A 27,716-nucleotide genomic window follows, 5' to 3' on the forward strand; every position below is an offset into this window, starting at 1 on the left:
GAGGAGAAGGAAAGGAGAAGGAAAGGAAAAGAGAGGAGATATAGAGGGGAAGAGAGGAGAGAGAGGAGATATAGAGGGGAAGAGAGGAGAGAGAGGGGAAGAGAGGAGAAGGAGAGGGGAAGAAGAGAGAGAGAGAGGGGAAATGAGGAGAGAGAGGGGAAGAGAGGAGAGGTGGGAAGAGAGGAGAGAGAGGAGAGAGGGGAAGAGGGGAGAGAGAGGGGGAGAGAGGAGTGAGAGAGAAGAGAGAAGGGAAGAGATAGTGAGGGATAGTGAAGAGAGGAGGGGGAGAGAAAGGGTGGAGGTGGAGAGGGAAGAGAGGAGGGGGAGAGGGAAGAGAGGAGAGAGAGGAGAAGAGAGGAGAGAGAGGGGGGGATAGTGAGGGAGTGAAAGAGAGGAGGGGAGGGGAGGAGAGGAGAGAGGGGGGAAGAGGGGGGAAGAGGGGGGAGGAGAGGAGAGAGAGGGGGGGAAGAGAGGAGAGAGAGGGCAAGAGAGGAGAGAGAGGGGGAATAGAGGAGAGAGAGGGGAAGAGCGGAGGGGGAGGGGAAGAGAGGAGATGGAGGGGAAGAGAGGAGATGGAGGGGAAGAGAGGAGGTGGAGGGGAAGAGAGGAGAGAGAGGGGGGAAGAGAGGAGAGAGAGGGGAGGAGATGAGGAGATGGAGGGGAAGAGAGGAGGGGAGAGGGGAAGAGATAGAGTGGAGCAGAGAACAGGGGAAGAGAGGAGAGGGAGGGGGGAACCGAGCGGAAGAGAACGTGTAGAGATAAAGGAAGAAAGAGTAGAAAACAGAGAGAGAGAGGGTGAGGCCAGAGAGCCCCCCAAAAGCATTTAAGCCCATTTCAGGGAAGCACCCTATAAATCAATTCTGATTAAATGAATTTGAGACTATGTATTTTATTTTATTAGAATCTACAGGATAGAGTATCACTGTTTTTATTTATTTATTATTTAAAGTGAATTTAATTGAGTTTGGTGTCTCTCCAGGGTCATTCCATGTATTTTAATTCAGAGCACCTTACTTGGAAAACTTAAGCATATGTACATATCCATTTTGCATCTTAAAATATCCTTGATTTTTCTCTTTAATGGTCGAAATTGAGAAATTAAGGGAAATTAGGTGAAATATGCATGATTTGTAAGGGGTGAACCCCCTGAAACCCCCATACAACATCCCTTAATTACGGTTTACAGGCTTTTAAGGCAAAACGTATCTTAATACATGTGGTTTCAGTGGCATTTTACCCCTTAAATACCCTGTAAACCTGTTTAAGGGGTGTTGTAAGGTGTTTTGATAATTTAAAAAACACCTGCTTTTGCACAGAATTGACCTTAATTTGATAAATTAAGGACAAGTTAATGCACACATTCAGGGGTACTGAAATTGTATGAAGGTTGGTTTAAGGGGCGTTTTCAAGGGATCCACCTTATTTTCCCTTCATTCCAAAATGAAACCATTAAGGGGAAAATAAAGGACATTTTAAGGTGAAAAATGTATGGATTATGTTGCCTAGTTGTCCAGATCAGGGATGTAAACTAGTCACCTTTCAGCGAAAATTGCAGTTTTGAATCCAAAATATGTGACCTACCTGATTCGTGTAGATCCGATGAGAAAAGTTTTGGGGGTGGGGGGGGCTTTGGATCACTACTGGCTGTATGAGAACGAGTGATGTGTGTTTGGAGCAATACTGGCTGTATCCAAGGCTCAGCCAAACGTTTACATATTAACAGAATGCAGCGACTGAAGAGAGAAGAGACAACCAATGTGCTAGTTACAGCATCAGCGCGCGTCTGGAAAGACAGCGGGAGAGTGGAAAGGCAGTTTGCCAGTTAACTTACAGCAGCGCCTCCTATGATGATAATGAAGAGGGAAACTAGGTGAGAAGCCTGACCACGGAGACAAGGGGTGAGAAGGTGATGAAGTGTACATCATGAGCTGTAACCGAAAAACAACTGCCATTTAGAAAGTTTGAGGTGAGGGAGAAAGTGTGGTGGAACAAGTATTGTTAGCATTGTTAAATATCTTGCTAGCTGGGTCGAATTCTCTGTTAGCTAGCCAGAGAAATGTTGAGCAACATTAGCCAACTTAACTGATCAAATAATTGAGTTTATGGTGTGAAAATTAGCTGGCTAATAAAGCCAGACAGCTAACATTAGCTACCTAACGTTACAACATCAGATGAGCTAACGTTAGTAACCTAACCAATTCGCTATAGTATTAACTGGTATATGACTCCTTGCAGTTCCTCAAGTTATAATGCATTAGTTGCTTACTGGACCCTGGCAATCTGTGTGAAATGCTAACTATCTAACGAACTAACTACTATCTATGAACTAATGTTTTCCCTCTACAGTATGTGGTTAATTTTCAGAATGAGAGAATTAGGTGAAAATGAGGCGTTGCTTGTTAAACAAGTGGATTCAGGGATCAAGTGTAGCTGTAGCTGGGCCGGGCTTAAGTTGGATGCCACTGTAGAGGTGAAAGGAACACCACACACTTTCCCTATTTCTCTCTTTTTCAGTCAGTGGATGAAAGGGGTATGCCAGATGTCCTCTCTGCCTGAAAGAGATCCGTTATGCCAACAAAGTGTATCAGGCTCTGCTGGAACATTGTAGAACAGATGTCCACAGGCAGAAAGTGTACAATGTAATAATGTGCAGTGTAGCCCACAAATATTGCTTTTGTTGTGTTGAACTTGACAGTAACACTTGCGACTGAGTGATTGAGGGGGGATGATTGAATTTTTTTACTCAGTGAACGTTATTTTTGCACACATGTAGCCTTGTGCACTTGATCGATGTCTGCTGTAGTGGCCACTATAATAGAGCAAAAATAGAATGTCTGTTTGTTTCATTCTATTTCTACTTTAAGATGTGTTTTCCCCAAGTGCAATATTTAGATGTGTGTGGTCACAAGCGTTCTATTATAAAGGCTGTCATGGCTAACTGAAATATTAGTGTATTGTTTTTTCTCTAAAGTGTCATTTGCAGTAAAGTCTAGGCAACAAATAACATTGGATTGCTTTCTTTACATTTTTTAGCTGTGAGTTTGGTTCACATCGGGGGCCTCAAGTAGCCTAGTAGTTAGAGTGTTGGACTCGTAACTGAAAGTTTGCTGGATCGAATCCCCGAGCTGACAAGGTAAAAATCTGTTGTTCTGCCCCTGAACAAGGCAGTTAACCCACTGTTCCCCGGTAGGCCGTCATTTAAAATAGGAATGTGTTCTTAACTGACTTGCCTAGTTACATAAATGTTCAATTTAAGAACATTAAGCACTTTTTTATTTTACACACAGAGATTGATCATGTAGCTAGTATTCTTTGTTGTTTAATTAGTTAAAACATGTATTTCCCCCAAGCAGGGATTTTTTGCATGTTTCAGTGGGGGGGGGGGGGGGGGGGGGGGGGGAGTCTCACCTTTTTGTTGGCTCTCACCAGTTTGCATCCCTGCCAGATGCATCATTCGAACAAAAACAATTAGCCAGCTAGCTAGCTAGGCAAGCCAAAATGAGTTGACCTGCCAGTCCATCTGCAAAGCTGTGTGTCAAAATCACCAGAAATACCCAATACAACTCAATGTTATCAAAAACAAAACAGCTGATAAAATAAAAACTAAATTAAGAACACTGATTATATATGTACATATTTACCTGAGCTCTCTGCATAGGCTGCCTCTAGGGCGCCATGGCAACTACAGAACTGATCATGATTCTGCCAGGTAGACATCGGCTACTTTGTAGTTACTATTTCATTGAGAAGGTTTTTGGGAAAGCCTTTCCATCTACTAGAAGACCGTTATCAATAGCATCGCTAAAGGCTGCACTAAGTGGAAGACATACGAGCACCATACACTCACACAGACAGGGGCATTCCATTGCTGGTTCCTCTTCAGATAGTTGCAGGGAATACGAGTCACTGATGCATTATGTTCATGTCTTATGATAAACTAGGAATGTGAATTCATTTGGGAATAATTTCAAACCATTTAGTTGATTTCCAAATGTGAGACACATTTAGTAGAACTAAATTCTATTACCGAACCGTTTTTGATGTTGTAGTGTAAAAGAGTATCGGAGTTTTGTGTTACCGTGCAACACTAGTTTGTGTACATGATTTAACTTCACAATTTAACCTGGTTTAATTACAGCACTGCTCTGCCCGTGTAATCACCTAGCTGTGATTTGCATAAAGGTGTGTGTGTGTGTGTGTGTGTGTGTGTGTGTGTGTGTGTGTGTGTGTGTGTGTGTGTGTGTGTGTGTGTGTGTGTGTGTGTGTGTGTGTGTGTGCGAGACCGGGTAAAGGCTATAACTACAGCTGTGTATCTGAGAAACCCATAGCATGTCCTCTGTATGGAGGAGCGGGTGGTGGAGCGCAGGGGGGGCATGCCTCTGGTCACGGCCGACCACAGAGATGCTGTTCCTGGGGACAGGGAGTAGGGGCAGGCTGGAGCAGAGGCTGGAGCATGGAGAGACAGAAAGATAGCTAGGGCAGAGGAGAGAGAGAAAGAGAGAGAGAAAGAGCAGGTGTGGCCTGGCCCTAGAAGCTCTCCTAACAGCTGTTACTAGGCTGGAGAGGGATGAGGGACAGCTTGTGTGTGGAACGCATGAGTAACTTTCCATCCTCCACCCCGTCCTTAGCTGTCTGGCTGTCTTCAGCCTTGTGATCTGTAGGTCTGTGTATGTCTAGCGTCCTCTTCTCTCTACTGTATATTATATGGAGGGTTATCATGAGTTAAGTAAGGAGGGGTCTTTCCCTGTCGATCATAGTAGCCCCAACCAATCACGCGGCAGCCATTGGTCACATACTTTACCTTGTCCTTCAGCTCTCAACATGCAAATGAGTGTTATCACCAATTGTTAATGTGTCTGTGTGTGTGTGTCTGTGGGTGTGTGACATAACTAATGCACACATTTGGCCGCATGCAAACACATATGTACACACACACACACTCTCTCTCCTCTCCTCTCCTCTCACCAGCCCCAGGTGTTAGGTAGCATAGTGAGGCTGATGGGTCATAGCAGTGCTGATGGCTGGGTGGAGGTCTGGGAGAGAGAGAGAGAGAGCGGCGGAGATGAGCCCAACTGTGGCCCAGTGGAGCTGAACTTTATGGGGGCCAGAGAGGGAGAGAGACAGCTGGATCTCCAACAGAGTCAGACTCTCTTCCGGCGCCGACAGAGATGGCCGCCTCGCTTCGCGTTCCTAGGAAACTATGCAGTATTTTGTTATTTCTTACATTGGTACCCCAGGTAATCTTAGGTTTTATTACATACAGTCAGGAGGAACTACTGGATATAAGAGCAACGTCAACTCACCATCATTACGACCAGGAATATGACTTTCCCGAAGCGGATCCTCTGTTTTGCCCACCACCCAGGACAATGGATCGGATCCCAGCCGGCGAACCAAAACAACAACGCCGTAAAAGCGGCAGATGAATCACCCTTCTGGTCAGGCTCTGGAGACGGGCACATCGCGCACCGCTCCCGAGCATACTACTCGCCAATGTCCAGTCTCTTGACAACAAGATAGATGAAATCCGAGCAAGGGTAGCATTCCAGAGAGACATAAGAGACTAACGTTTTTTGCTTCACGGAAACATGGCTCACTCGAGACACGCTAATGGAATCAGTGCAGCCAGCTGGTTTCTTCACGCATCGCACCGACAGAAACAAGCATCTTTCTGGTAAGAAGAGCGGCGGGGGTGTATGCCTTATGATTAAAGAGATGTGGTGTGATCATAACAACACACAGGAACTCAAGTCCTTCTGTTCACCTGACTTCCTCACAATCAAATGTCGACCGCATTATCTACCAAGAGAATTCTCTTCGATTATAATCACAGCCGCATATATTCCCCCCCAAGCAGACACAGATGGCCCTGAACAAACTTTATTTGACTCTATGTCAACTGGAAACCACTGTCACGCCCTGACCGCAGAGAGTGTTTTATGTCTCTATTTTGGTTTGGTCAGGGTGTGATTTGGGTGGGCAGTCTATGTTCAATGATTTTCTATTTCTATGAGTTTGGCCGGGTGTGGTTCTCAATCAGAGGCAGCTGTCTATTGTTGTCTCTGATTGAGAACAATACTAAAGTACCCTTTTCCCCCACCTGTTTTGTGGGAAGTTAACTTAGACTTTGTTCAGGGCACATAGTCCAAAGCTTCACGGTTTGTTTTTGTTCTTTGTTTTGTCTGCGTCATTTTTAATAAAGAGAAAATGTACGCTTACCATGCTGTACCTTGGTCCAGTCTTTCAGCCAGCCGTGACAGAACTTCCCACCACCAATGGACCAAGCAGCATGGTAAGGTGGACTCCTGGACAAGGGAGGACGTTCTGGATGGCAAGCGAGTCTACACATGGGAGGAGATCCTGGAGGGAAGGGGTCGCCTTCCATGGGAACAGGTGGAGGCAGCTAGGAGAGCAGAGGCAGCCGGAGAAAGGAACCAGCGGTATGTGGGAACACGGCTGGCAAGGAAGCCCGAGAGGCAGCCCCAAAAAAGTTTGTGGGGGGCACACAGGGAGTGTGGCAGAGTCAGGAAGCAGACCTGAGCCAACTCCCCGTGCTTACCGTGGGGAGCATGGGACTGGTCAGGCCCCGTGCTATGGGGTGATGCTCACGGTGTCGAGGCGGAGCATTCACAGGCCGGTGTGCTCAGTGCCACGTCCCGCATTTGCCGGGTGGAAGCTGGCATCCAGCCAGAACGGGTGGGGCCAGCTCTGCGCTCGAGACCACCAGTGCGCCTCCACGGCCCAGTGTATCCGGTGCCTCGGCCAAGGAAGAGGCCTCCTGGATGTCTCCCAAGCCCGGTGAGTCCTGTGCCTGCTCCCAGAGCCAGGTCTCCTGTGTGTCTCCCAGTCCGGTGAGTCCTGTGCCTGCCTCCTGTCCGGAGCTGCCATAGTCTCCCTCCTGTCGGGAGCTGCCAGAGTCTCCCTCCTGTCGGGAGCTGCCAGAGTCTCCCTCCTGTCCGGAGCTGCTAGAGTCTCCCTCCTGTCCGGAGCTGCCAGAGTCTCCCTCCTGCCGGGGGCCCGCTGCCTGGGTCCCCAGGCTAATCTGAAAACAAGGCTCCCTAAATTCTATCAGCATATCGATTGTGCTACCAGGGCTGGTAAAACCCTGTATCATTGTTATTCTAACTTCCGCGATGCATATAAGGCCCTCCCCCGCCTTCCTTTCGGGAAAGCTGACCACGACTCCATTTAGTTGCTCCCTGCCTATAGACAGAGACTACAACAGGAAGATCCCGCGCTCAGATCTGTTCAACGCTGGTCTGACCAATCTGATTCCACGCTTCAAGATTGCTTCGATCACGTGGATTGGGATATGTTCCGCATTGCTTCAAACAACAACATTGACGAATATGCTGATTTGGTGAGCGAGTTTATTTGCAAGTGCATCGGCGATGTCGTACCCACAGCAACTATTAATACATTCCCAAACCAGAAACCGCAAGGCAAGGCTGCAGGCCCAGACAGCATCCCCAGCCGCGTCCTCAGAGCATGCGCAGACCAGCTGGCTGGTGTGTTTACGGACATATTCAATCAATTCTTATCCCAGTCTGCTGTTCCCACATGCTTCAAGAGGGCCACCATTGTTCCTGTTCCCAAGAAAGATAAGGTAACTGAGCTAAACGACTATCCTTCCTGACGGGCCGCCCCCAGGTGTTGAGGGTAGGTAAAAACATCTCCACCCCACTGATCCTCAACACTGGGGCCCCACAGGGGTGCGTTCAGAGCCCTCTCCTGTACTCCCTGTTCACCCACGACTGCGTGGCCATGCACGCCTCCAACTCAATCATTAAGTTTGCAGATGACACTACAGTGGTAGGCTTGATTACCAACAACGACGAGACGCCCTACAGGGAGGTGAGGGCCCTCGGAGTGTGGTGTCAGGAAAATAACCTCACACTCAACGTCACAAAACAAAGGAGATGGTTGTAGACTTCAGGAAACAGCAGAGGGAGCAACACCCTATCCACATCGATGGGACAGTAGTGGAGAGGGTAGTACGTTTTAAGTTCCTCTGTGTACATATCACGGACAAACTGAATTGGTCCACCCACACAGACAGCGTGGTGAAGAAGGCGCAGCAGCGCCTCTTCAACCTCTGGAGGCTGAAGGTATTCGGCTTGTCACCAAAAGCACTTTTACAGATGCACAATCGAGAGCATCCTGTCGGGCTGTATCGCCTCCTGGTACGGCAACTGCTCCGCCCACAACCGTAAGGCTCTCCAGAGGGTAGTGAGGTCTGCACAACACATCACCGGGGGCAAACTACCTGCCCTCCAGGACACCTACACCACCCGATGTCACAGGAAGGCCATAAAGATCATCAAGGACAACAACCACCCGAGCCACTGCCTGATCACCCCGCTATCATCCAGAAGGCGAGGTTAGTACAGATGCATCAAAGCAGACTGAAAAACAGCTTCTATCTCAAGGCCAACAGACTGTTAAACAGCCATCACTAACATTGAGTGGCTGCTGCCAACATACTGACTCAACTCCAGCAACTTTAATAATGGAAAAATTGATGTAAAAAATGTATCTCTAGCCACTTTAAACAATGCCACTTCATATAATGTTTACATACCCTACATTACTCATCTCAAATGTGTATATACTGTACTCGATACCATCTACTGCATCTTGCCTATGCCGTTCTGTACCATCACTCATTCATATATCTTTATGTACATATTCTTTATCCTTTTACACTTGTGTGTATAAGGTAGTAGTTTTGGAATTGTTAGGTTAGATTACTCGGAACTAGAAGCACAAGATTTTCGCTACACTCGCATTAACATCTGCTAACCATGTGTATGTGACAAATAAAATGTGATTTGAATTGATTTGAGAGGAAAACAGCCAGGATAGGAGAGAGGGAGACAGGGGAGAAAGGGGGAGGCAGGGGAGAGAGAGGGAGGCAGGGGAGAGAGGGGGAGGCAGGGGAGAGAGGGGGAGGCAGGGGAGAGAGGGGGAGGCAGGGGAGAGAGAGGGAGGCAGGGGAGAGATGGGAGGCAGGGGAGAGAGAGGGAGGCAGGGGACAGAGGGGGAGGCAGGGAAGAGAGAGGAGGCAGGGGAGAGAGAGGAAGGCAGGGGAGAGAGGGGGAGGCAGGGGAGAGAGAGGGAGGCAGGGAGAGAGGGGGAGGCAGGGGAGAGAGAGGGAGGCAGGGGAGAGAGGGGGAGGCAGGGTCATGGTGTGAGGAAGGAGAGGTGATGAGGTGAATGATCAGATGCTCAGGATCTTCTAGTCCTGTATTGAAGCTGATGCAGCCGGGACATTAGCTATGCTTACAATGTAAACACATGGACATGAATAACTGTTCACTCATAATGGATTTCTGTGGTGATAAGTCACATTAACAGACATCCACGACTAGCTCAATAGTATCGAGATAACTATTTACACAGCCACACACGAGAGGTCAGAGGCTGCAGTAGGGTTGTGTCCCAAATGCATGCTATTCCCAATATGGTGCACTACATTTGACCGCAGTTCTATGGGCCCTGGACAAAAGCAGTGCACTTCATATGGAATAGGGCACCATTAGAGACACACACTAGCTTACAGTCTGACTTGTTAATGGGACATAGAAAGAGCTCACCATCTAACAGTCCAGGGGATGATTCAGTGAGTGTCAGTCTCTAGTTGATGATGTATGTCCTGCTATTATGTACCATGTAGCTCCACTTAGAAAGACAAGGTGTTGGAGATGTGACACATAATCTCACTAATCGGTCATCATTTAGACTGGACAGTGAGGGAGACAGGGACAGAGAATTGGAAGGACAGTGAGGGAGACAGGGACAGAGAAATGGAGGGACAGTGAGGGAGACGGGGACAGAGAATTGGAGGAACAGTGAGGGAGACAGGGACAGAGAAATGGAAGGACAGTGAGGGAGACAGGGACAGAGAAATGGAGGGACAGTGAGGGAGACAGGGACAGAGAAATGGAAGGACAGTGAGGGAGACAGGGACAGAGAATTGGAGGGACAGTGAGGGAGAAGGGGACAGAGAATTGGAGGGACAGTGAGGGAGACGGGGACAGATAATTGGAGGGGCAGTGAGGGAGACGGGGACAGAGAATTGGAGGGACAGTGAGGGAGACGGGGACAGATAATTGGAGGGACAGTGAGGGAGACGGGGACAGAGAATTGGAAGGACAGTGAGGGAGACAGGGACAGATCATTGGAGGGACAGTGAGGGAGACGGGGAAGGGGAATTGGAGGGACAGTGAGGGAGACGGGGACAGAGAACTGGAAGGACAGTGAGGGAGACCGGGACAGAGAAATGGAGGGACAGTGAGGGAGACAGGGACAGAGAATTGGAAGGACAGTGAGGGAGACAGGGACAGGGAAATGGAGTGACAGTGAGGGAGACGGGGACAGAGAATTGGAAGGACAGTGAGGGAGACAGGGACAGGGAAATGGAGTGACAGTGAGGGAGACGGGGACAGATAATTGAAGGGACATTGAGGGAGACAGGGACAGAGAAATGGAGGGACAGTGAGGGAGACAGGGACAGAGAAATGGAGGGACAGTGAGGGAGACAGGGACAGAGAAATGGAGTGACAGTGTGTGAGACAGGGACAGAGAAATGGAGTGACAGTGAGGGAGACAGGGACAGAGAAATGGAGGGACGGTGAGGGAGACGGGGACAGAGAAATGGAGGGAAGGTGAGGGAGACAGGGACAGAGAAATGGAAGGACAGTGAGGGAGACAGGGACAGAGAAATGGAGGGACAGTGAGGGAGACAGGGACAGAGAAATGGAAGGACAGTGAGGGAGACAGGGACAGATAATTGGAGGGACAGTGAGGGAGACGGGGAAGGGGAATTGGAGGGACAGTGAGGGAGACGGGGACAGAGAACTGGAAGGACAGTGAGGGAGACAGGGACAGAGAAATGGAGGGACAGTGAGGGAGACAGGGACAGAGAATTGGAAGGACAGTGAGGGAGACAGGGACAGGGAAATGGAGTGACAGTGAGGGAGACGGGGACAGAGAATTGGAAGGACAGTGAGGGAGACAGGGACAGGGAAATGGAGTGACAGTGAGGGAGACGCGGACAGATAATTGAAGGGACATTGAGGGAGACAGGGACAGAGAAATGGAGGGACAGTGAGGGAGACAGGGACAGAGAAATGGAGGGACAGTGAGGGAGACAGGGACAGAGAAATGGAGTGACAGTGTGTGAGACAGGGACAGAGAAATGGAGTGACAGTGAGGGAGACAGGGACAGAGAAATGGAGGGACGGTGAGGGAGACGGGGACAGAGAAATGGAGGGAAGGACAGTGAGGGAGACAGGGACAGAAAAATGGAGGGACAGTGAGGGAGACGGGGACAGAGAAATGGAGTGACAGTGAGGGAGACAGGGACAGAGAATTTGAAGGACAGTGAGGGAGACAGGGACAGAGAAATGGAGGGACAGTGAGGGAGACGGGGACAGAGAAATGGAGGGACAGTGAGGGAGACAGGGACAGATAATTGGAAGAACAGTGAGGGAGACAGGAACAGAGAAATGGAGGGACAGTGAGGGAGACAGGGACAGAGAAATGGAGGGACAGTGAGGGAGACAGGGACAGAGAAATGGAGGGACAGTGAGGGAGAAGGGGACAGAGAAATGGAGGGACAGTGAGGGAGACAGGGACAGATAATTGGAAGGACAGTGAGGGAGACAGGGACAGAGAAATGGAGGGACAGTGAGGGAGACAGGGACAGAGAAATGGAGGAACAGTGAGGGAGACAGGGACAGAGAAATGGAGGGACAGTGATGGAGAAGGGGACAGAGAAATGGAGGGACAGTGAGGGAGACAGGGACAGAAAAATGGAGGAACCTTGAGGGAGACAGGGACAGAGAAATGGAGGGACCTTGATGGAGATGGGGACAGAGAAATGGCGGGACCTTGAGGAGAAAAATTAGGGTGGAAAGAATGAACGGATGAGAGAAACAGAACAACAGACGGGGTCTAAAGAGGGTGGAGGGGAGAAGAAATGGAGGAGAATAGGAGATGAGGAGTAGAGAGGGGAGGGGAGGGGAGAAGAAATGGAGGAGAATTGGAGATGAGGAGTAAAGAGGGGAGGGGAGAAGAAATGGAGGAGAATAGGAGATGAGGAGTAGAGAGGAGAGGGGAGAAGAAATGGAGGAGAATAGGAGATGAGGAGGAGAGAGGGGAGGGGAGGGGAGAAGAAATGGAGGAGAATAGGAGATGAGGAGCAGAGAGGGGAGGGGAGAAGAAATGGAGGAGAATAGGAGATGAGGAGTAGAGAGGGGGGGGGAGAAGAAATGGAGGAGAATAGGAGATGAGGAGTAGAGAGGGGAGGGGAGAAGAAATGGAGGAGAATATGAGATGAGGAGTAGAGAGGGGAGGGGAGAAGAAATGGAGGAGAATAGGAGATGAGGAGTAGAGAGGGGAGGGGAGAAGAAATGGAGGAGAATAGGAGATGAGGAGTAGAGAGGGGAGGGGAGAAGAAATGGAGGAGAATAGGAGATGAGGAGTAGAGAGGGGAGGGGAGAAGAAATGGAGGAGAATAGGAGATGAGAAGTAGAGAGGGGAGGGGAGAAGAAATGGAGGAGAATAGGAGATGAGGAGTAGAGAGGGGAGGGGAGAAGAAATGGAGGACAATAGGAGATGAGGAGTAGAGAGGGGAGGGGAGAAGAAATGGAGGAGAATAGGAGCGAGATGAGGGAGGAGTAGAGAGGGGAGGTGAGAAGAAATAGAGGAGAATAGGAGCGAGATAAGGGAGGAGTAGAGAGGGGAGGGGAGGAGAATAGGAGCGAGATAAGGGAGGAGTAGAGAGGGGAGGGGAGAAGAAATGGAGGAGAATAGGAGTGAGATGAGGGAGTAGAGAGGGGAGGGGAGAAGAAATGGAGGAGAATAGGAGCGAGATAAGGGAGGGGTAGAGAGGGGAGGTGAGAAGAAATGGAGGAGAATAGGAGCGAGATAAGGGAGGGGTAGAGAGGGGAGGTGAGAAGAAATGGAGGAGAATAGGAGCGAGATAAGGGAGGAGTAGAGAGGGGAGGGGAGAAGAAATGGAGGAGAATAGGAGTGAGATGAGGGAGTAGAGAGGGGAGGTGAGAAGAAATGGAGGAGAATAGGAGCGAGATAAGGGAGGGGTAGAGAGGGGAGGTGAGAAGAAATGGAGGAGAATAGGAGCGAGATAAGGGAGGGGTAGAGAGGGGAGGTGAGAAGAAATGGAGGAGAATAGGAGCAAGATAAGGGAGGAGTAGAGAGGGGAGGGGAGAAGAAATGGAGGAGAATAGGAGCGAGATAAGGGAGGAGTAGAGAGGGGAGGGGAGAAGAAATGGAGGAGAATAGGAGCGAGATAAGGGAGGGGTAGAGAGGGGAGGGGAGAAGAAATGGAGGAGAATAGGAGCGAGATAAGGGAGGGGTAGAGAGGGGAGGTGAGAAGAAATGGAGGAGAATAGGAGCGAGATAAGGGAGGAGTAGAGAGGGGAGGGGAGAGGAGAAAAAGAAGGTAAAGGAGAGGGGGAGAAAGGGAAGGTAGAGGAGAGGAAAGGAGAGGAAGAATAGAGGGGAGGAAAGGGAAGGTAGAGGAGAGGACAGGGACACTCAGAGGTGAAACAGTGTCAGGTGAACAATGGAGGGGAACGACAGACGTGACATCACCGGTGGGAGAAAAGGGAGCGGAGGGAAGTAATCGTGCGTGTGCCCGTGTCTGTGTGTCTTCATGTGTGGGTGTCTCATTCAGGCCAGCGGAGGTGCTAATCTCTTCTCGCAGAAAACAAATCTGCCTAGTTATTACTGTCATCTCTCTCTGCTTTTCTGCATCCTCCTTCCTCTCCATTTCCAGACCTAGCCCTCGTTCTCAGTTACACTCTGTTCTCTCTCCTTTTCATCTCTCTCCTCTCCATCTCTCAGCCCAGTCAATAGGACTTTGGCTTATCAAGTCTGCCCGGGGTTGCCATGGAGACGGTCAGGATGGTCTGGGTTAGGAAGAAGAACAGGTGTGTGTGTGTCTGTAGAGGAAGGTTTTGGGAGTTATTTCTGCTGGCATCTTAATATCTCCTCTAGTCCTGTCAGGACAGATTTCACAACAGTCTGGTCCATAGAACCCACTGTCACAGACACACACACACACACACACACACACACACACACACACACTGAGAGACCCCCAACTACAGCATGGACATAGCCTTTCTCTCACTAGGTAGTGTCCTGAATACGAATTCAGTTGACGCTGCGGTGTGTGCGTGCGTGTGTGTGTCTACGCCGATATTCTGGATGGGATACCATCACCAGACCTTTGAACAGAATGTCTGTGGGTAATAGTAAGTGTATTCTGTGTGTGTGTCCCTGTTCTGGCCCATATTGTATAATTGAGAATGAATGTGTGCTTCACTGCAGATTTAAAAAGCAGCTCTGCAGGATTTATTTTTAGCATCACAGGCAAATGCAGCCTCTCTCGTCTCTCCTTTCCCCCTCTCTTCTCTCCCTCTCTCCCACTACCCCCTCCATCTCATCTCTCAATGCTTTCTCTTCCCCTCTGTCCATTCATCTCCTCTCGCTCTGTCCACACACGCACAAACACACACACACACGTCACGCAAACATGACACTAGCTTAACATCCTGTCTCCTTTTCTCTTCTACAAAGTTTGTCTCTAAATAGATGATTTCTCTCTACATCCACCTCTTTCTCTCAGAGGAGTCCCAGATCTCATAGAGGTAGTGGATTTAAAAAATAAATAATCTCGCTCCAGTTGAAGTGATGTACGTACTGTACGTATGCGTCACTAAGGCAACACAGAGGCAAGGGTCACGCGCTAGCACGACAGGCGCTAGTCACACAGCAGCGCTATGAGGAATTCCCTCAGGGTAGACCCAGGCAGGCCAGCTAGCGTGCTACAGTGCTAACAGGCTACTGTAACGCTAAAAGCTGTTAACATATTCCTATGTGGCTTGTGTTGGAATGTAGCGATAGCATAGAGTCGGCCAGTGTAGCACAAACTAGTTATTGTAAAGCTAAGAGCTATTAACAAACAGTTGAAGTCTGAAGTTTACATACACCTTAGCCAAATACATTTAAACTCAGTTTTTCACAATTCCTGACATTTAATCCTAGTAAAAATTCCCTGTCTTAGGTCAGTTAGGTCTGTCAGTCACCACTTTATTTTAAGAATGTGAAATGTCAGAATAGTAGAGAGAATTATTTATTTAAGCTTATATTTATTTCATCACATTCCCGGTGGGTCAGACGTTTACATACACTCAATTAGTATTTGGTAGCATTGCCTTTAAATTGTTTAACTTGGGTCAAACGTTTCAGGGAGCCTTCCACAATAATTTGGGTGAATTCTGGACCATTCCTCCTGACAGAGCTGGTGTAACTTAAACAGGTTTGTAGGCCTCCTTGCTCGCACACGCTTTTTCAATTCTGCTCACAAATTTTTCTGCAAAGCACCCCCACAACATGATGCTGCCACCTCCATGCTTCACAGTTTGCATGGTGTTCTTCGGCTTGCAAGCTTCCCCCTTTTTCCTCCAAACATAACGATGGTCATTATGGCCAAACAGTTCTATTTTTGTTTCATCAGACCAGAGGACATTCCTACAAAAAGTACGATCTTTGTCCCCATGTGCAGCTGCAAACCGCAGTCTGGCTTTTTTATGGTGGTTTTGGAGCAGTTGCTTCTTCCTTGCTGAGCGGCCTTTCAGGTTATGACGTTATAGGACTCGTTTCACTGTGGATATAGATACTTTTGTACCTGTTTCCTCCAGCATCTTCACAATGTCCTTTGCTGTTGTTCTGGGTTTGATTTGCATTTCTCGCACCAAAGTACATTCCTCTCTAGGAGACAGAACGCGTCTCCTTCCTGAGTGGTATGACGGCTGCGTGGTCCCATGGTGTTTATACTTGCGTACTATTGTTTGTACAGCTGAACGTGGTACCTTCAGGCATTTTGAAATTGCTCCCAAGGATGAACCAGACATGTGGAGGTCTACAATTCTTCGTCTGAGGTCTTGGCTGATTTCTTTTGATTTTCCCATGATGTCAAGTAAAGGGGCACTGAGTTTGAAGGTAGGCCTTGAAATACATCCATAGGTACACCTCCAATTGACTCAAATTATGAAAATTAGCCTATCAGAAGCTTCTAAAGCCATGACATCAATTTCTGGAATTTTCCAAGCTGTTTAAAGTCACAGTCAACTTAGTGTATGTAAACTACTGACCCGCTGGAATTGTGATACAGTGAATTATAAGTGAAATAATCACAAAAATGACACAAAAACTTTGTGCATGTAATCTTCCAACTTCAACAGTATGTATGAGCTTCCTACATGGTGTCCATTCTGTGGCTTGTGTATTGAAAAGTAGCGCTAGCTATATTGCGATAGCCACTGTATAGACCAAGCCAGTGTAGCGCTTTAACACTAAAATGCTACTGTGAAGCTAAAAGCTACAAAGAGCCATTCTTCTGTGAATTTCCAAACTCTGGCGCCAGGCTACTGTAGCTTAGTAGTGTGGTGTAATTACCGTGGTATTACCATGGTAATCGCCATTGTCCCTGGCGACAAGATGCTGGGTCATGGCTTCAATCAGAGAGTCGGAGTGATGGAGGTGAGGGGTTTGTTCTCTCTTTCTCTTTCTCTCACACACACACACACACACACACAAAACACACACACATACTGTAAATGTAATCAATGCTACAGACAGAGGGGGGGGTTGAGAGGTGTTTTGAATCAGAGTCAGAGATCGAACCGGTTAAAACATGACATCACACAGACAGACACTGGTACAGGGAGATGAGGGATGGAGGAGGGAAGGAGAGGGTAGAGGACGTGTGATTAAACTCACCTGGTCAGAGATGGATGTGGAGACAAGGAGAAATATAAGCGCTGGAGCTGTTCATGTTTCAAAACCATGAAGGCTTCCGTAGATGTTATATAATGTAGCTAATGTTATGGGGGGGAATTGAATGGAATACAGCTAATGTTATCGGGGGGGAATTGAATGGTATACAGCTAATGTTATCTGGGGGAATTGAATGGTATACAGCTAATGTTATGGGGGGGAATTGAATGGTATACAGCTAATGTTATGGGGGGGAATTGAATGGTATACAGCTAATGTTATCGGGGGGGAATTGAATGGTATACAGCTAATGTTACCTGGGGGAATTGAATGGTATACAGCTAATGTTATCTGGGGGAATTGAATGGTATACAGCTAATGTTATCTGGGGAAATTGAATGGTATACAGCTAATGTTATCTGGGGGAATTGAATGGTATACAGCTAATGTTATCGGGGGGAATTGAATGGTATACAGCTAATGTTATCTAGGGGAATTGAATGGTATACAGCTAATGTTATGGGGGGAATTGAATGGTATACAGCTAATGTTATGGGGGGAATTGAATGGTATACAGCTAATGTTATCTAGGGGAATTGAATGGTATACAGCTAATGTTATGGGGGGAATTGAATGGTATACAGCTAATGTTATCTGGGGGAATTGAATGGTATACAGCTAATGTTATCTGGGGGAATTGAATGGTATACAGCTAATGTTATCTGGGGGAATTGAATGGTATACAGCTAATGTTATCTGGGGGAATTGAATGGTATACAGCTAATGTTATCTGGGGAAATTGAATGGTATACAGCTAATGTTATCTGGGGGAATTGAATGGTATACAGCTAATGTTACCGGGGGGGAATTGAATGGTATACAGCTAATGTTATCTAGGGGAATTGAATGGTATACAGCTAATGTTATGGGGGGAATTGAATGGTATACAGCTAATGTTATGGGGGGAATTGAATGGTATACAGCTAATGTTATGGGGGGAATTGAATGGTATACAGCTATTGTTATCTGGGGGAATTGAATGGTATACAGCTAATGTTATCGGGGGGAATTGAATGGTATACAGCTAATGTTATGGGGGGGGGATTTAATGGTATGCAGCTAATGTTATGGGGGGGGTGGATTTAATGGTATGCAGCTAATGTTATGGGGGGGGTGGATTTAATGGTATGCAGCTAATGTTATGGGGGGGGGGGGGATTTAATGGTATGCAGCTAATGTTATGGGGGGGGGGTGGATTTAATGGTATGCAGCTAATGTTATCGGGGGGAATTGAATGGTATACAGCTAATGTTATCGGGGGGAATTGAATGGTATACAGCTAATGTTATCGGGGGGGAATTGAATGGTATGCAGCTAATGTTATCGGGGGGAATTGAATGGTATACAGCTAATGTTATCTAGGGGAATTGAATGGTATACAGCTAATGTTATCTAGGGGAATTGAATGGTATACAGCTATTGTTATCTAGGGGAATTGAATGGTATACAGCTAATGTTATCTAGGGGAATTGAATGGTATACAGCTAATGTTATCTAGGGGAATTGAATGGTATACAGCTAATGTTATCTAGGGGAATTGAATGGTATACAGCTATTGTTATCTAGGGGAATTGAATGGTATACAGCTAACGTTATGGGGGGAATTAAATGGCATGCAGCTAATGTTATCTAGGGGAATTGAATGGTATACAGCTAATGTTATCTGGGGGAATTGAATGGTATACAGCTAATGTTATCTGGGGGAATTGAATGGTATACAGCTAATGTTATCTGGGGGAATTGAATGGTATACAGCTAATGTTATCTGGGGGAATTGAATGGTATACAGCTAATGTTATAGGGGAATTGAATGGTATACAGCTAATATTCTAGGGTAATTGAATGGTATACAGCTAATGTTATCTGGGGGAATTGAATGGTATACAGCTAATATTATAGGGGAATTGAATGGTGTACAGCTAATGTTATGGGGGGGTCTCAATTCCCTCATTACATGTTGTGTATTTAACCCTCTGGTATACAGCTAATGTTATGGGGGGAATTAAATGGTATACAGCTGATTTTATGGGGGGAATTGAATGGTGTGCAGCTAATGCTTTCGGGGGGATTTGAATGGTATACAGCTAATGTTATAGGGGGAATTAAATGGTATACAGCTAATGTTATGGGGGGGGGGGGAATTAAATGGTATACAGCTAATGTTATCTGGGGGAATTGAATGGTATACAGCTAATGTAATCTGGGGGAATTGAATGGTATACAGCTAATGTTATCTAGGGGAATTGAATGGTATACAGCTAATGTTATCTAGGGGAATTGAATGGTATACAGCTAATGTTATCTGGGGGAATTGAATGGTATACAGCTATTGTTATCTGGGGGAATTGAATGGTATACAGCTAATGTTATCTGGGGGAATTAAATGGTATACAGCTAACGTTATGGGGGGAATTAAATGGCATGCAGCTAATGTTATCTGGGGGAATTGAATGGTATGCAGCTAATGTTATCGGGGGGAATTGAATGGTATACAGCTAATGTTATCTGGGGGAATTAAATGGTATACAGCTAACGTTATGGGGGGAATTAAATGGCATGCAGCTAATGTTATCTGGGGGAATTGAATGGTATACAGCTAATGTTATCGGGGGAATTGAATGGTATACAGCTAATGTTATCTGGGGGAATTGAATGGTATACAACTAACGTTATGGGGGGAATTAAATGGCATGCAGCTAATGTTATCTGGGGGAATTGAATGGTATACAGCTAATGTTATCGGGGGGAATTGAATGGTATACAGCTAATGTTATCTGGGGGAATTAAATGGTATACAGCTAATGTTATCGGGGGGAATTAAATGGCATGCAGCTAATGTTATCTGGGGGAATTGAATGGTATACAGCTAATGTTATCTGGGGGAATTGAATGGTATACAGCTAATGTTATCTGGGGGAATTGAATGGTATACAGCTAATGTTATCGGGGGGAATTGAATGGTATACAGCTAATGTTATGGGGGGAATTAAATGGTATACAGCTAATGTTATCTGGGGGAATTGAATGGTATACAGCTAATGTTATCTGGGGGAATTGAATGGTATACAGCTAATGTTATCTGGGGGAATTGAATGGTATACAGCTAATGTTATCTGGGGGAATTGAATGGTATACAGCTAATGTTATCTGGGGGAATTGAATGGTATACAGCTAATGTTACCTGGGGGAATTGAATGGTATACAGCTAATGTTATCGGCGGGAATTGAATGGTATACAGCTAATGTTATCGGGGGGGAATTGAATGGTATACAGCTAATATTATCTGGGGGAATTGAATGGTATACAGCTAATGTTATCTGGGGGAATTGAATGGTATACAGCTAATGTTATCTGGGGGAATTGAATGGTATACAGCTAATGTTATCTGGGGGAATTGAATGGTATACAGCTAATGTTATCTGGGGGAATTGAATGGTATACAGCTATTGTTATCTAGGGGAATTGAATGGTATACAGCTATTGTTATCTAGGGGAATTGAATGGTATACAGCTAATGTTATCTGGGGGAATTGAATGGTATACAGCTAATGTTATCTGGGGAAATGGAATGGTATACAGCTAATGTTATCTGGGGAAATTGAATGGTATACAGCTAATGTTATGGGGGGTGTATTGTAGGGTATGCAGCTAATGTTATGGGGGGTGTATTGTAGGGTATACAGCTAATATTACGGGGGGTGTATTGTAGGGTATACAGCTAATGTTATGGGGGGTGTATTGCAGGGTATACAGCTAATGTTACGGGGGGTGTATTGCAGGGTAGGGCTCAACTGGAGCTGGGATAAATCACCAGACACTAGACATGTTGTTTCAGAGACAAACCTAGGTGCAGTGATCACTCAGGCTCTAAGTGAAAGTCAGGATTCATCCTTAAAATGGTCTGTACCACCGTAACAGGAGCAGAACAGGAGTGGGAAGGAGCCAGGCTAACACGGGAAGAACTGCAACCTCACTGACTGACAGGGACTCTACCCTTCATTTACCCAATATTGATGTGTGTGTGTGTGTGTATGTGTGAAAGTGGGAGAAAAAGAGAATAACACAGGGATGAACACACACACAAGCGCCTGAACGCACGCACACACAAACAAACACTCACGCCCTAGGTTACGCAAATGTTACTGCAATCTTGTGCACTTCTGTATTAATAATGAACATACAGGCCATTCCAAATCACCATGTTCAGCGTCTGAACTGAAAACACACACAGAGAGCCTTACAACCTCCTACAATATTTAGGATGGACACACACACACACACACACACACACACACACACAGAGATTCGCATGCACTTACACACACACACACATACAAAATTTCACATTAATATGTCATTCATCGCATTGGATATATTAAATAAAGTGAAACTGTGTCAAATAAATGCTCAAATCATCAACTTTGCATGTGTGTTAGTGTGTCTCTATAAAACTGACAGTTACAGGTAATGTATGATACAGGCAGCTTTCAGACTTTTCTAAGCATTATTGTGTCTGTTGTTACATTAAAAACCTGTCTCCTCTCCGTCAACGACAACTGACTCCTCCCCTTCATAGACACCCGTCTCCTCCCCGTCATCGACACCCGTCTCCTCCCCGTCATAGACACCTGTCTCCTCCCCGTCATAGACACCTGTCTCCTCCCCTTCATCGACACCTGTCTCCTCCCCGTCATCTGCACCTGTCTCCTCCCCATCATCTACATATGTCTCCTCCCCTTCATCTACACCTGTCTCCTCCCCTTCATCTACAGCTGTCTCCTCCCCATCATCTACATATGTCTCCTCCCCCTCATCAACACCTGCCTCCTCCCCGTCATTGACACCTGTCTCCTCCCCTTCATCTACACCTGTCTCCTCCCCTTCATCTACATCAGTCTCCTCCCCCTCATCTACACCCGTCTCCTCCCCGCCATCGACACCTGTCTCCTCCCCATCATCGACACCCGTCTCCTCCCCACCATCGACACCCGTCTCCTCCCTGTCATAGACACCTGTCTCCTCCCCATCATCGACACCCGTCTCCTCCCCATCATCGACACCTGTCTCCTCCCCATCATCGACACCCGTCTCCTCCCCGTCATAGATAACTGACTCCTCCCCATCATCGACACCCGACTCCTCCCCATCATCGACACCCGTCTCCTCCCCATCATCTACACCCGGCTCCTCCCCGTCATAGATAACTGACTCCTCCCCATCATCTACACCCGTCTCCTCCCCATCATCGACACCCGTCTCCTCCCCGTCATAGATAACTGACTCCTCCCCATCATCGACACCCGACTCCTCCCCATCATCGACACCCATCTCCTCCCCATCATCGACACCCGTGTCCTCCCCGTCATAGACAACTGACTCCTCCCCATCATCGACACCTGTCTCCTCCCCTTCATAGACACCCGTCTCCTCCCCATCATCGACACACGTCTCCTCCCCATCATCGACACCCGTCTCCTCCCCGCCATCGACACCCGTCTCCTCCCCATCATTGACACACATCTCCTCCCCGTCATAGACACCCGTCTCCTCCCCGTCATAGACAACTGACTCCTTCCCATCATCGACACCTGTCTCCTCCCCTTCATAGACACCCGTCTCCTCCCCATCATCTACACCCGGCTCCTCCCCATCATCTACACCCGTCTCCTCCCCGCCATCGACACCTGTCTCCTCCCCATCATAGACACCCGTCTCCTCCCCATCATCGACACCCGTCTCCTCCCCATCATCGACACCCGTCTCCTCCCCATCATCGACACCCGTCTCCTCCCCATCATCGACACCCGTCTCCTCCCCGTCATCGACACCTGTCTCCTCCCCGTCATAGACACCTGTCTCCTCCCCGTCATCTGCACCTGTCTCCTCCCCATCATCGACACCCGTCTCCTCCCCGTCATAGACACCCGTCTCCTCCCCGTCATAGACACCTGTCTCCTCCCCGTCATAGACACCTGTCTCCTCCCCGTCATAGACAACTGACTCCTCCCCATCATCGACACCCGTCTCCTCCCCACCATCGACACCCGTCTCCTCCCTGTCATAGACACCTGTCTCCTCCCATCATCGACACCCGTCTCCTCCCCATCATCGACACCCGTCTCCTCCCCGTCATAGACAACTGACTCCTCCACATCATCGACACCCGTCTCCTCCCCGTCATAGATAACTGACTCCTCCCCATCATCGACACCCGACTCCTCCCCATCATTGACACCCGTCTCCTCCCCGTCATAGACAACTGACTCCTCCCCATCATCGACACCTGTCTCCTCCCCTTCATAGACACCCGTCTCCTCCCCATCATCGACACACGTCTCCTCCCCATCATCGACACCCGTCTCCTCCCCGCCATCGACACCCGTCTCCTCCCCATCATTGACACACATCTCCTCCCCGTCATAGACACCCGTCTCCTCCCCGTCATCTACACCCGTCTCCTCCCCGTCATCGACATCCGTCTCCTCCCCGTCATAGACAACTGACTCCTCCCCATCATCGACACCTGTCTCCTCCCCATCATCGACACCCGTCTCCTCCCCGTCATAGACAACTGACTCCTTCCCATCATCGACACCTGTCTCCTCCCCTTCATAGACACCCGTCTCCTCCCCATCATCTTCACCCGGCTCCTCCCCATCATCGACACCCGTCTCCTCCCCGCCATCGACATCCGTCTCCTCCCCATCATTGACACCCATCTCCTCCCAGTCATCGACACCCATCTCCTCCCAGTCATCGACACCCGTCTCCTCCCCATCATCGACACCCGTCTCCTCCCCTTCATAGACACCTGTCTCCTCCCCATCATTGACACCCGTCTCCTCCCCATCATTGACACCCATCTCCTCCCAGTCATCGACACCCATCTCCTCCCAGTCATCGACACCCGTCTCCTCCCCATCATCGACACCCGTCTCCTCCCCTTCATAGACACCTGTCTCCTCCCCTTCATAGACACCCGTCTCCTCCCCATCATCGACACCCGTCTCCTCCCCATCATTGACACCCATCTCCTCCCAGTCATCGACACCCATCTCCTCCCAGTCATCGACACCCGTCTCCTCCCCATCATCGACACCCGTCTCCTCCCCTTCATAGACACCCGTCTCCTCCCCGCCATCGACACCCGTCTCCTCCCCATCATTGACACCCATCTCCTCCCAGTCATCGACACCTGTCTCCTCCCCATCATCGACACCCGTCTCCTCCCCGTCATAGACAACTGACTCCTTCCCATCATCGACACCCGTCTCCTCCCCGCCATCGACACCCGTCTCCTCCCCGCCATCGACACCCGTCTCCTCCCCGCCATCGACACCCGTCTCCTCCCCGCCATCGACACCCGTCTCCTCCCCATCAGTGACACCCATCTCCTCCCAGTCATCGACAACTGACTCCTCCCCGTCGTCAACACCGGTCAACTCCCCTTCAACAAGTGACATCAATAAGGGATCATAACTTTCACCTGGTCAGTCTATGTCATGGAAAGATGTCCTAATGTTTTGTACACTCAATGAATATCTCTATTACAGTACCCTATGGGCTGGTTTCAAGATATATAGGCCTTAATAAAGTACAGCATGCATCACAGTGTGATAGGCCTTAATAAAGTACAACATGTTCTTTATTTAACCAGGTAGGCCAGTTGAGAACAAGTTCTCATTTACAACTGCGACCTAGCATGCAGTTGCATCACAGTGTGATAGGCCTTAATAAACCGACTGGATTTTTATCTACTTCTACTTTTGTAAGATGAAATATAAGTGATATATGTTCTGTTGCTCTGCTCTGCTCTGCTCTGAGTTGATGTGCAGTTAAAGTGAAAAATAGGGAAGTATATTTCTGACCCTATAAAGATGCCTGGGCCAACTTCAATTTGCATGACTATGCCTCGCTCCAATATTTCTGTCTTGTAAAAATAAATATATTTACAGGGAGCACACTCTGACTCGGTCTACGCACAGAGCACTTGCATCAGACCAGATCAATCGATGCCAAGCCTTACATCAGAGGAACTCTGCAGACAAGAGCAATCAACAGTGGAATTCTGTGTAGAAACCTTGGAGAAAACAGATAGTTGAGAGGATGGGAGATATTTCCTCTGTATTGCATTTCTCCTTCAAAATCTTTTCCCATCACCAGATGGAGGAAATCGTCTATTTCATATAACTGGGAAACAGTGTGTGTGCGTACACGTGTGAGTGTGTGTGTAGATAAAGAAGTAATCAGATCTTACCGAGCACGCCCAGACGATAGTTCATAGAGACCACGATGACGTTGCCGTAGGCGGCGAGGACGCTGGCGTCAAACATGTTTCCGGTTCCTTCCATGTAGGAGCCGCCGTGAATGAACAGCATCACCGGCTTCTTCCTGCGGTCACGGATGTCTTCAGACACACCACACACACACACACACACACACACACACACACACACACACACACACACACACACACAGGAGAAGAAGAGTGAGAGAGGTAGAACAAGAAAGTCAATGAATGTTTCTCCATCAAGAACAACTTTAGGCCATACCTGTAGAATCAACACCATAATATCAGTTTGATATTGGATTATGGGTGGAGGTGTAGTAGATCTGTAAGTCTAATGGGGACATGGGTGTATAGGGGCTTTCAGATACCGTTTATACAGTGGTGGTAGTGTGCAGGGTGTGAAATATAACTTCCAGCAACACACAAACAATGCACAGTTCCCTGATCCACTCTGTGTCTGGTAGCCTGTCTGCCTCGCCGCTCACAGAATTTAATTTGCAACACAATGCTGTAACGATGTGCGCTGAGAGTCGGGAAGCAAGTTCAGGGAGGGAGTGTTTTAATAAAATAAACACAACATAATACAAAACAAGAAACACTAACAGCACACACACATGAAACTGAAACAAAACAATGACGCCTGGGGAAGGAACCAAAGAGAGGGACATATGTAGGGAAAGAACCAAAGAGAGGGACATATGTAGGGAAGGAACCAAAGGGAGTGACATATATAGGGAAGGTAATCAGGGAAGTGATGGAGTCCAGGTGAGTCTGATGACGCGCAGGTACGTGTAACGATGGTGAGTAGTGTGCGCCATAACGAGCATTTCCGACCCGAAATTGTTCTGTTCCGTAAGAAATATTTTTTTCATTATCCCTGTCAGCTGATATTTTTTCATTACCCCCGTCAGCTGATATTTTTTCATTACCCCCGTCAGCTGATATTTTTTCATTACCCCCGTCAGCTGATATTTTTTCATTACCCCCACCAGCTGATATTTTTTCATTACCCGCGTCAGCTGATATTTTTTCATTACCCCCGCCAGCTGATATTTTTTCATTACCCCCGCCAGCTGATATTTTTTCATTACCCCCGCCAGCTGATATTTTTTCATTACCCCCACCAGCTGATATTTTTTCATTACCCGCGTCAGCTGATATTTTTTCATTACCCCCGCCAGCTGATATTTTTTCATTACCCCCGTCAGCTGATATTTTTTAATTACCCCGTCAGCTGATATTTTTTCATTACCCCCGCCAGCTGATATTTTTTCATTACCCCCGCCAGCTGATATTTTTTCATTACCCCCGTCAGCTGATATTTTTTCATTACCCCCGTCAGCTGATATTTTTTCATTACCCCCGCCAGCTGATATTTTTTCATTACCCCCGTCAGCTGATATTTTTTCATTACCCCGTCAGCTGATATTTTTTCATTACCCCCGTCAGCTGATATTTTTTCATTACCCCCGTCAGCTGATATTTTTTCAAGTCAACCGTGGTGAACTGCGGATATCCAACCCAATGCAGGACTCTAGTCTCAGTGTCTGTGTCTCTCTGTGTATGGTTTGGTTTTACTATCCTTGTGGGTACTAGAAGTCCTCACAAGGATAGTAAAACAAGGACAATCGGACAAGTGGGACATGTCGCCGGTCCCCACAAGGAAAAGGCTATTTTAGGCTTAGGTATAGAGTTAGAATTAGGCTTTGGGGTTAGGTTCAGTTTTAGAGTTAGAGTTAGGGGTTAAGATTAAGGTTAGGGAAAACTAGTATCTAGCACTGGGATTGAACACACAACTTTTGGAGCCACAGAGTGCTGCTTAAACTCCCATCCACCATTCCCGTTCACAATGCCCTAGCAAGCTGCCAGCCTACTGGAAGGTAATAGGCGCTCATGGTGCCCCTATAGTGGACGGCATTTCTTTCACACTTCGTCCAGTCCAAATCTAATCCGGTACCAACAGAATCGGCACCCCTTGGCGTATTTCGCAAGAGAATGGTCTGAAACAAACGTGTGTGTGTCTACCAAGCGCCTTGGCTGGGGGATAATTAATATGAGGGAACAGCAGAGAAGAACAGCAACATAAATAACCACTCTAGTATCTCTTAGAGAGAGAGACAGAGAGAAAGACAGAGAGAGATGTCAGAGAGAAAGACAGAGAGATGTCATAGAGAAAGACAGAGAGAGATGTTAGAGAGAAAGACAGAGAGAGATCTCAGAGAGATGTCAGAGAGAGATGTCAGAGAGAAAGACAGAGAGAGATCTCAGAGAGATGTCAGAGAGAGATGTCAGAGAGAAAGACAGAGAGAGATGTCAGAGAGAAAGTCAGAGAGAAAGACAGAGAGAAAGAAAGACAGAGAGAGAGACAGACAGACAGACAGACAAGACAGACAAGACAGACAGACAGAGAGAGAGAGATCCTGTTACTGGTTGCGGTGGCAGGTAACCAAGTGGTTAGAGCGTTGGGCCAGTGATGAAAGGTTGCTAGTTCGAATCCCCGAGCTGACAAGGTAAAAATCTATCATTCTGAACAAGGCAGTTAACCCACTGTTC

General features: G+C 47.6%; 1 protein-coding gene across 4 annotated transcripts in view; it reads right to left on the reverse strand.

Annotated features, from left to right (window-relative positions):
• Window positions 1-27,716, reverse strand: part of LOC110531661 (neuroligin-2) — a 275,217-nt gene that overhangs the window by 80,766 nt on the left and 166,735 nt on the right. For all 4 annotated transcript variants that reach the window (XM_036987504.1, XM_036987503.1, XM_036987502.1 and 1 more), the window contains one exon: window positions 25,131-25,280. In XM_036987504.1, coding sequence (XP_036843399.1) covers window positions 25,131-25,280 — 150 coding nt within the window. The remainder of the gene's footprint in view (window positions 1-25,130; window positions 25,281-27,716) is intronic.

This window comes from Oncorhynchus mykiss, chromosome 9 (genome assembly GCF_013265735.2).
Source record: "Oncorhynchus mykiss isolate Arlee chromosome 9, USDA_OmykA_1.1, whole genome shotgun sequence".
Classification (NCBI taxonomy): domain Eukaryota; kingdom Metazoa; phylum Chordata; class Actinopteri; order Salmoniformes; family Salmonidae; genus Oncorhynchus; species Oncorhynchus mykiss.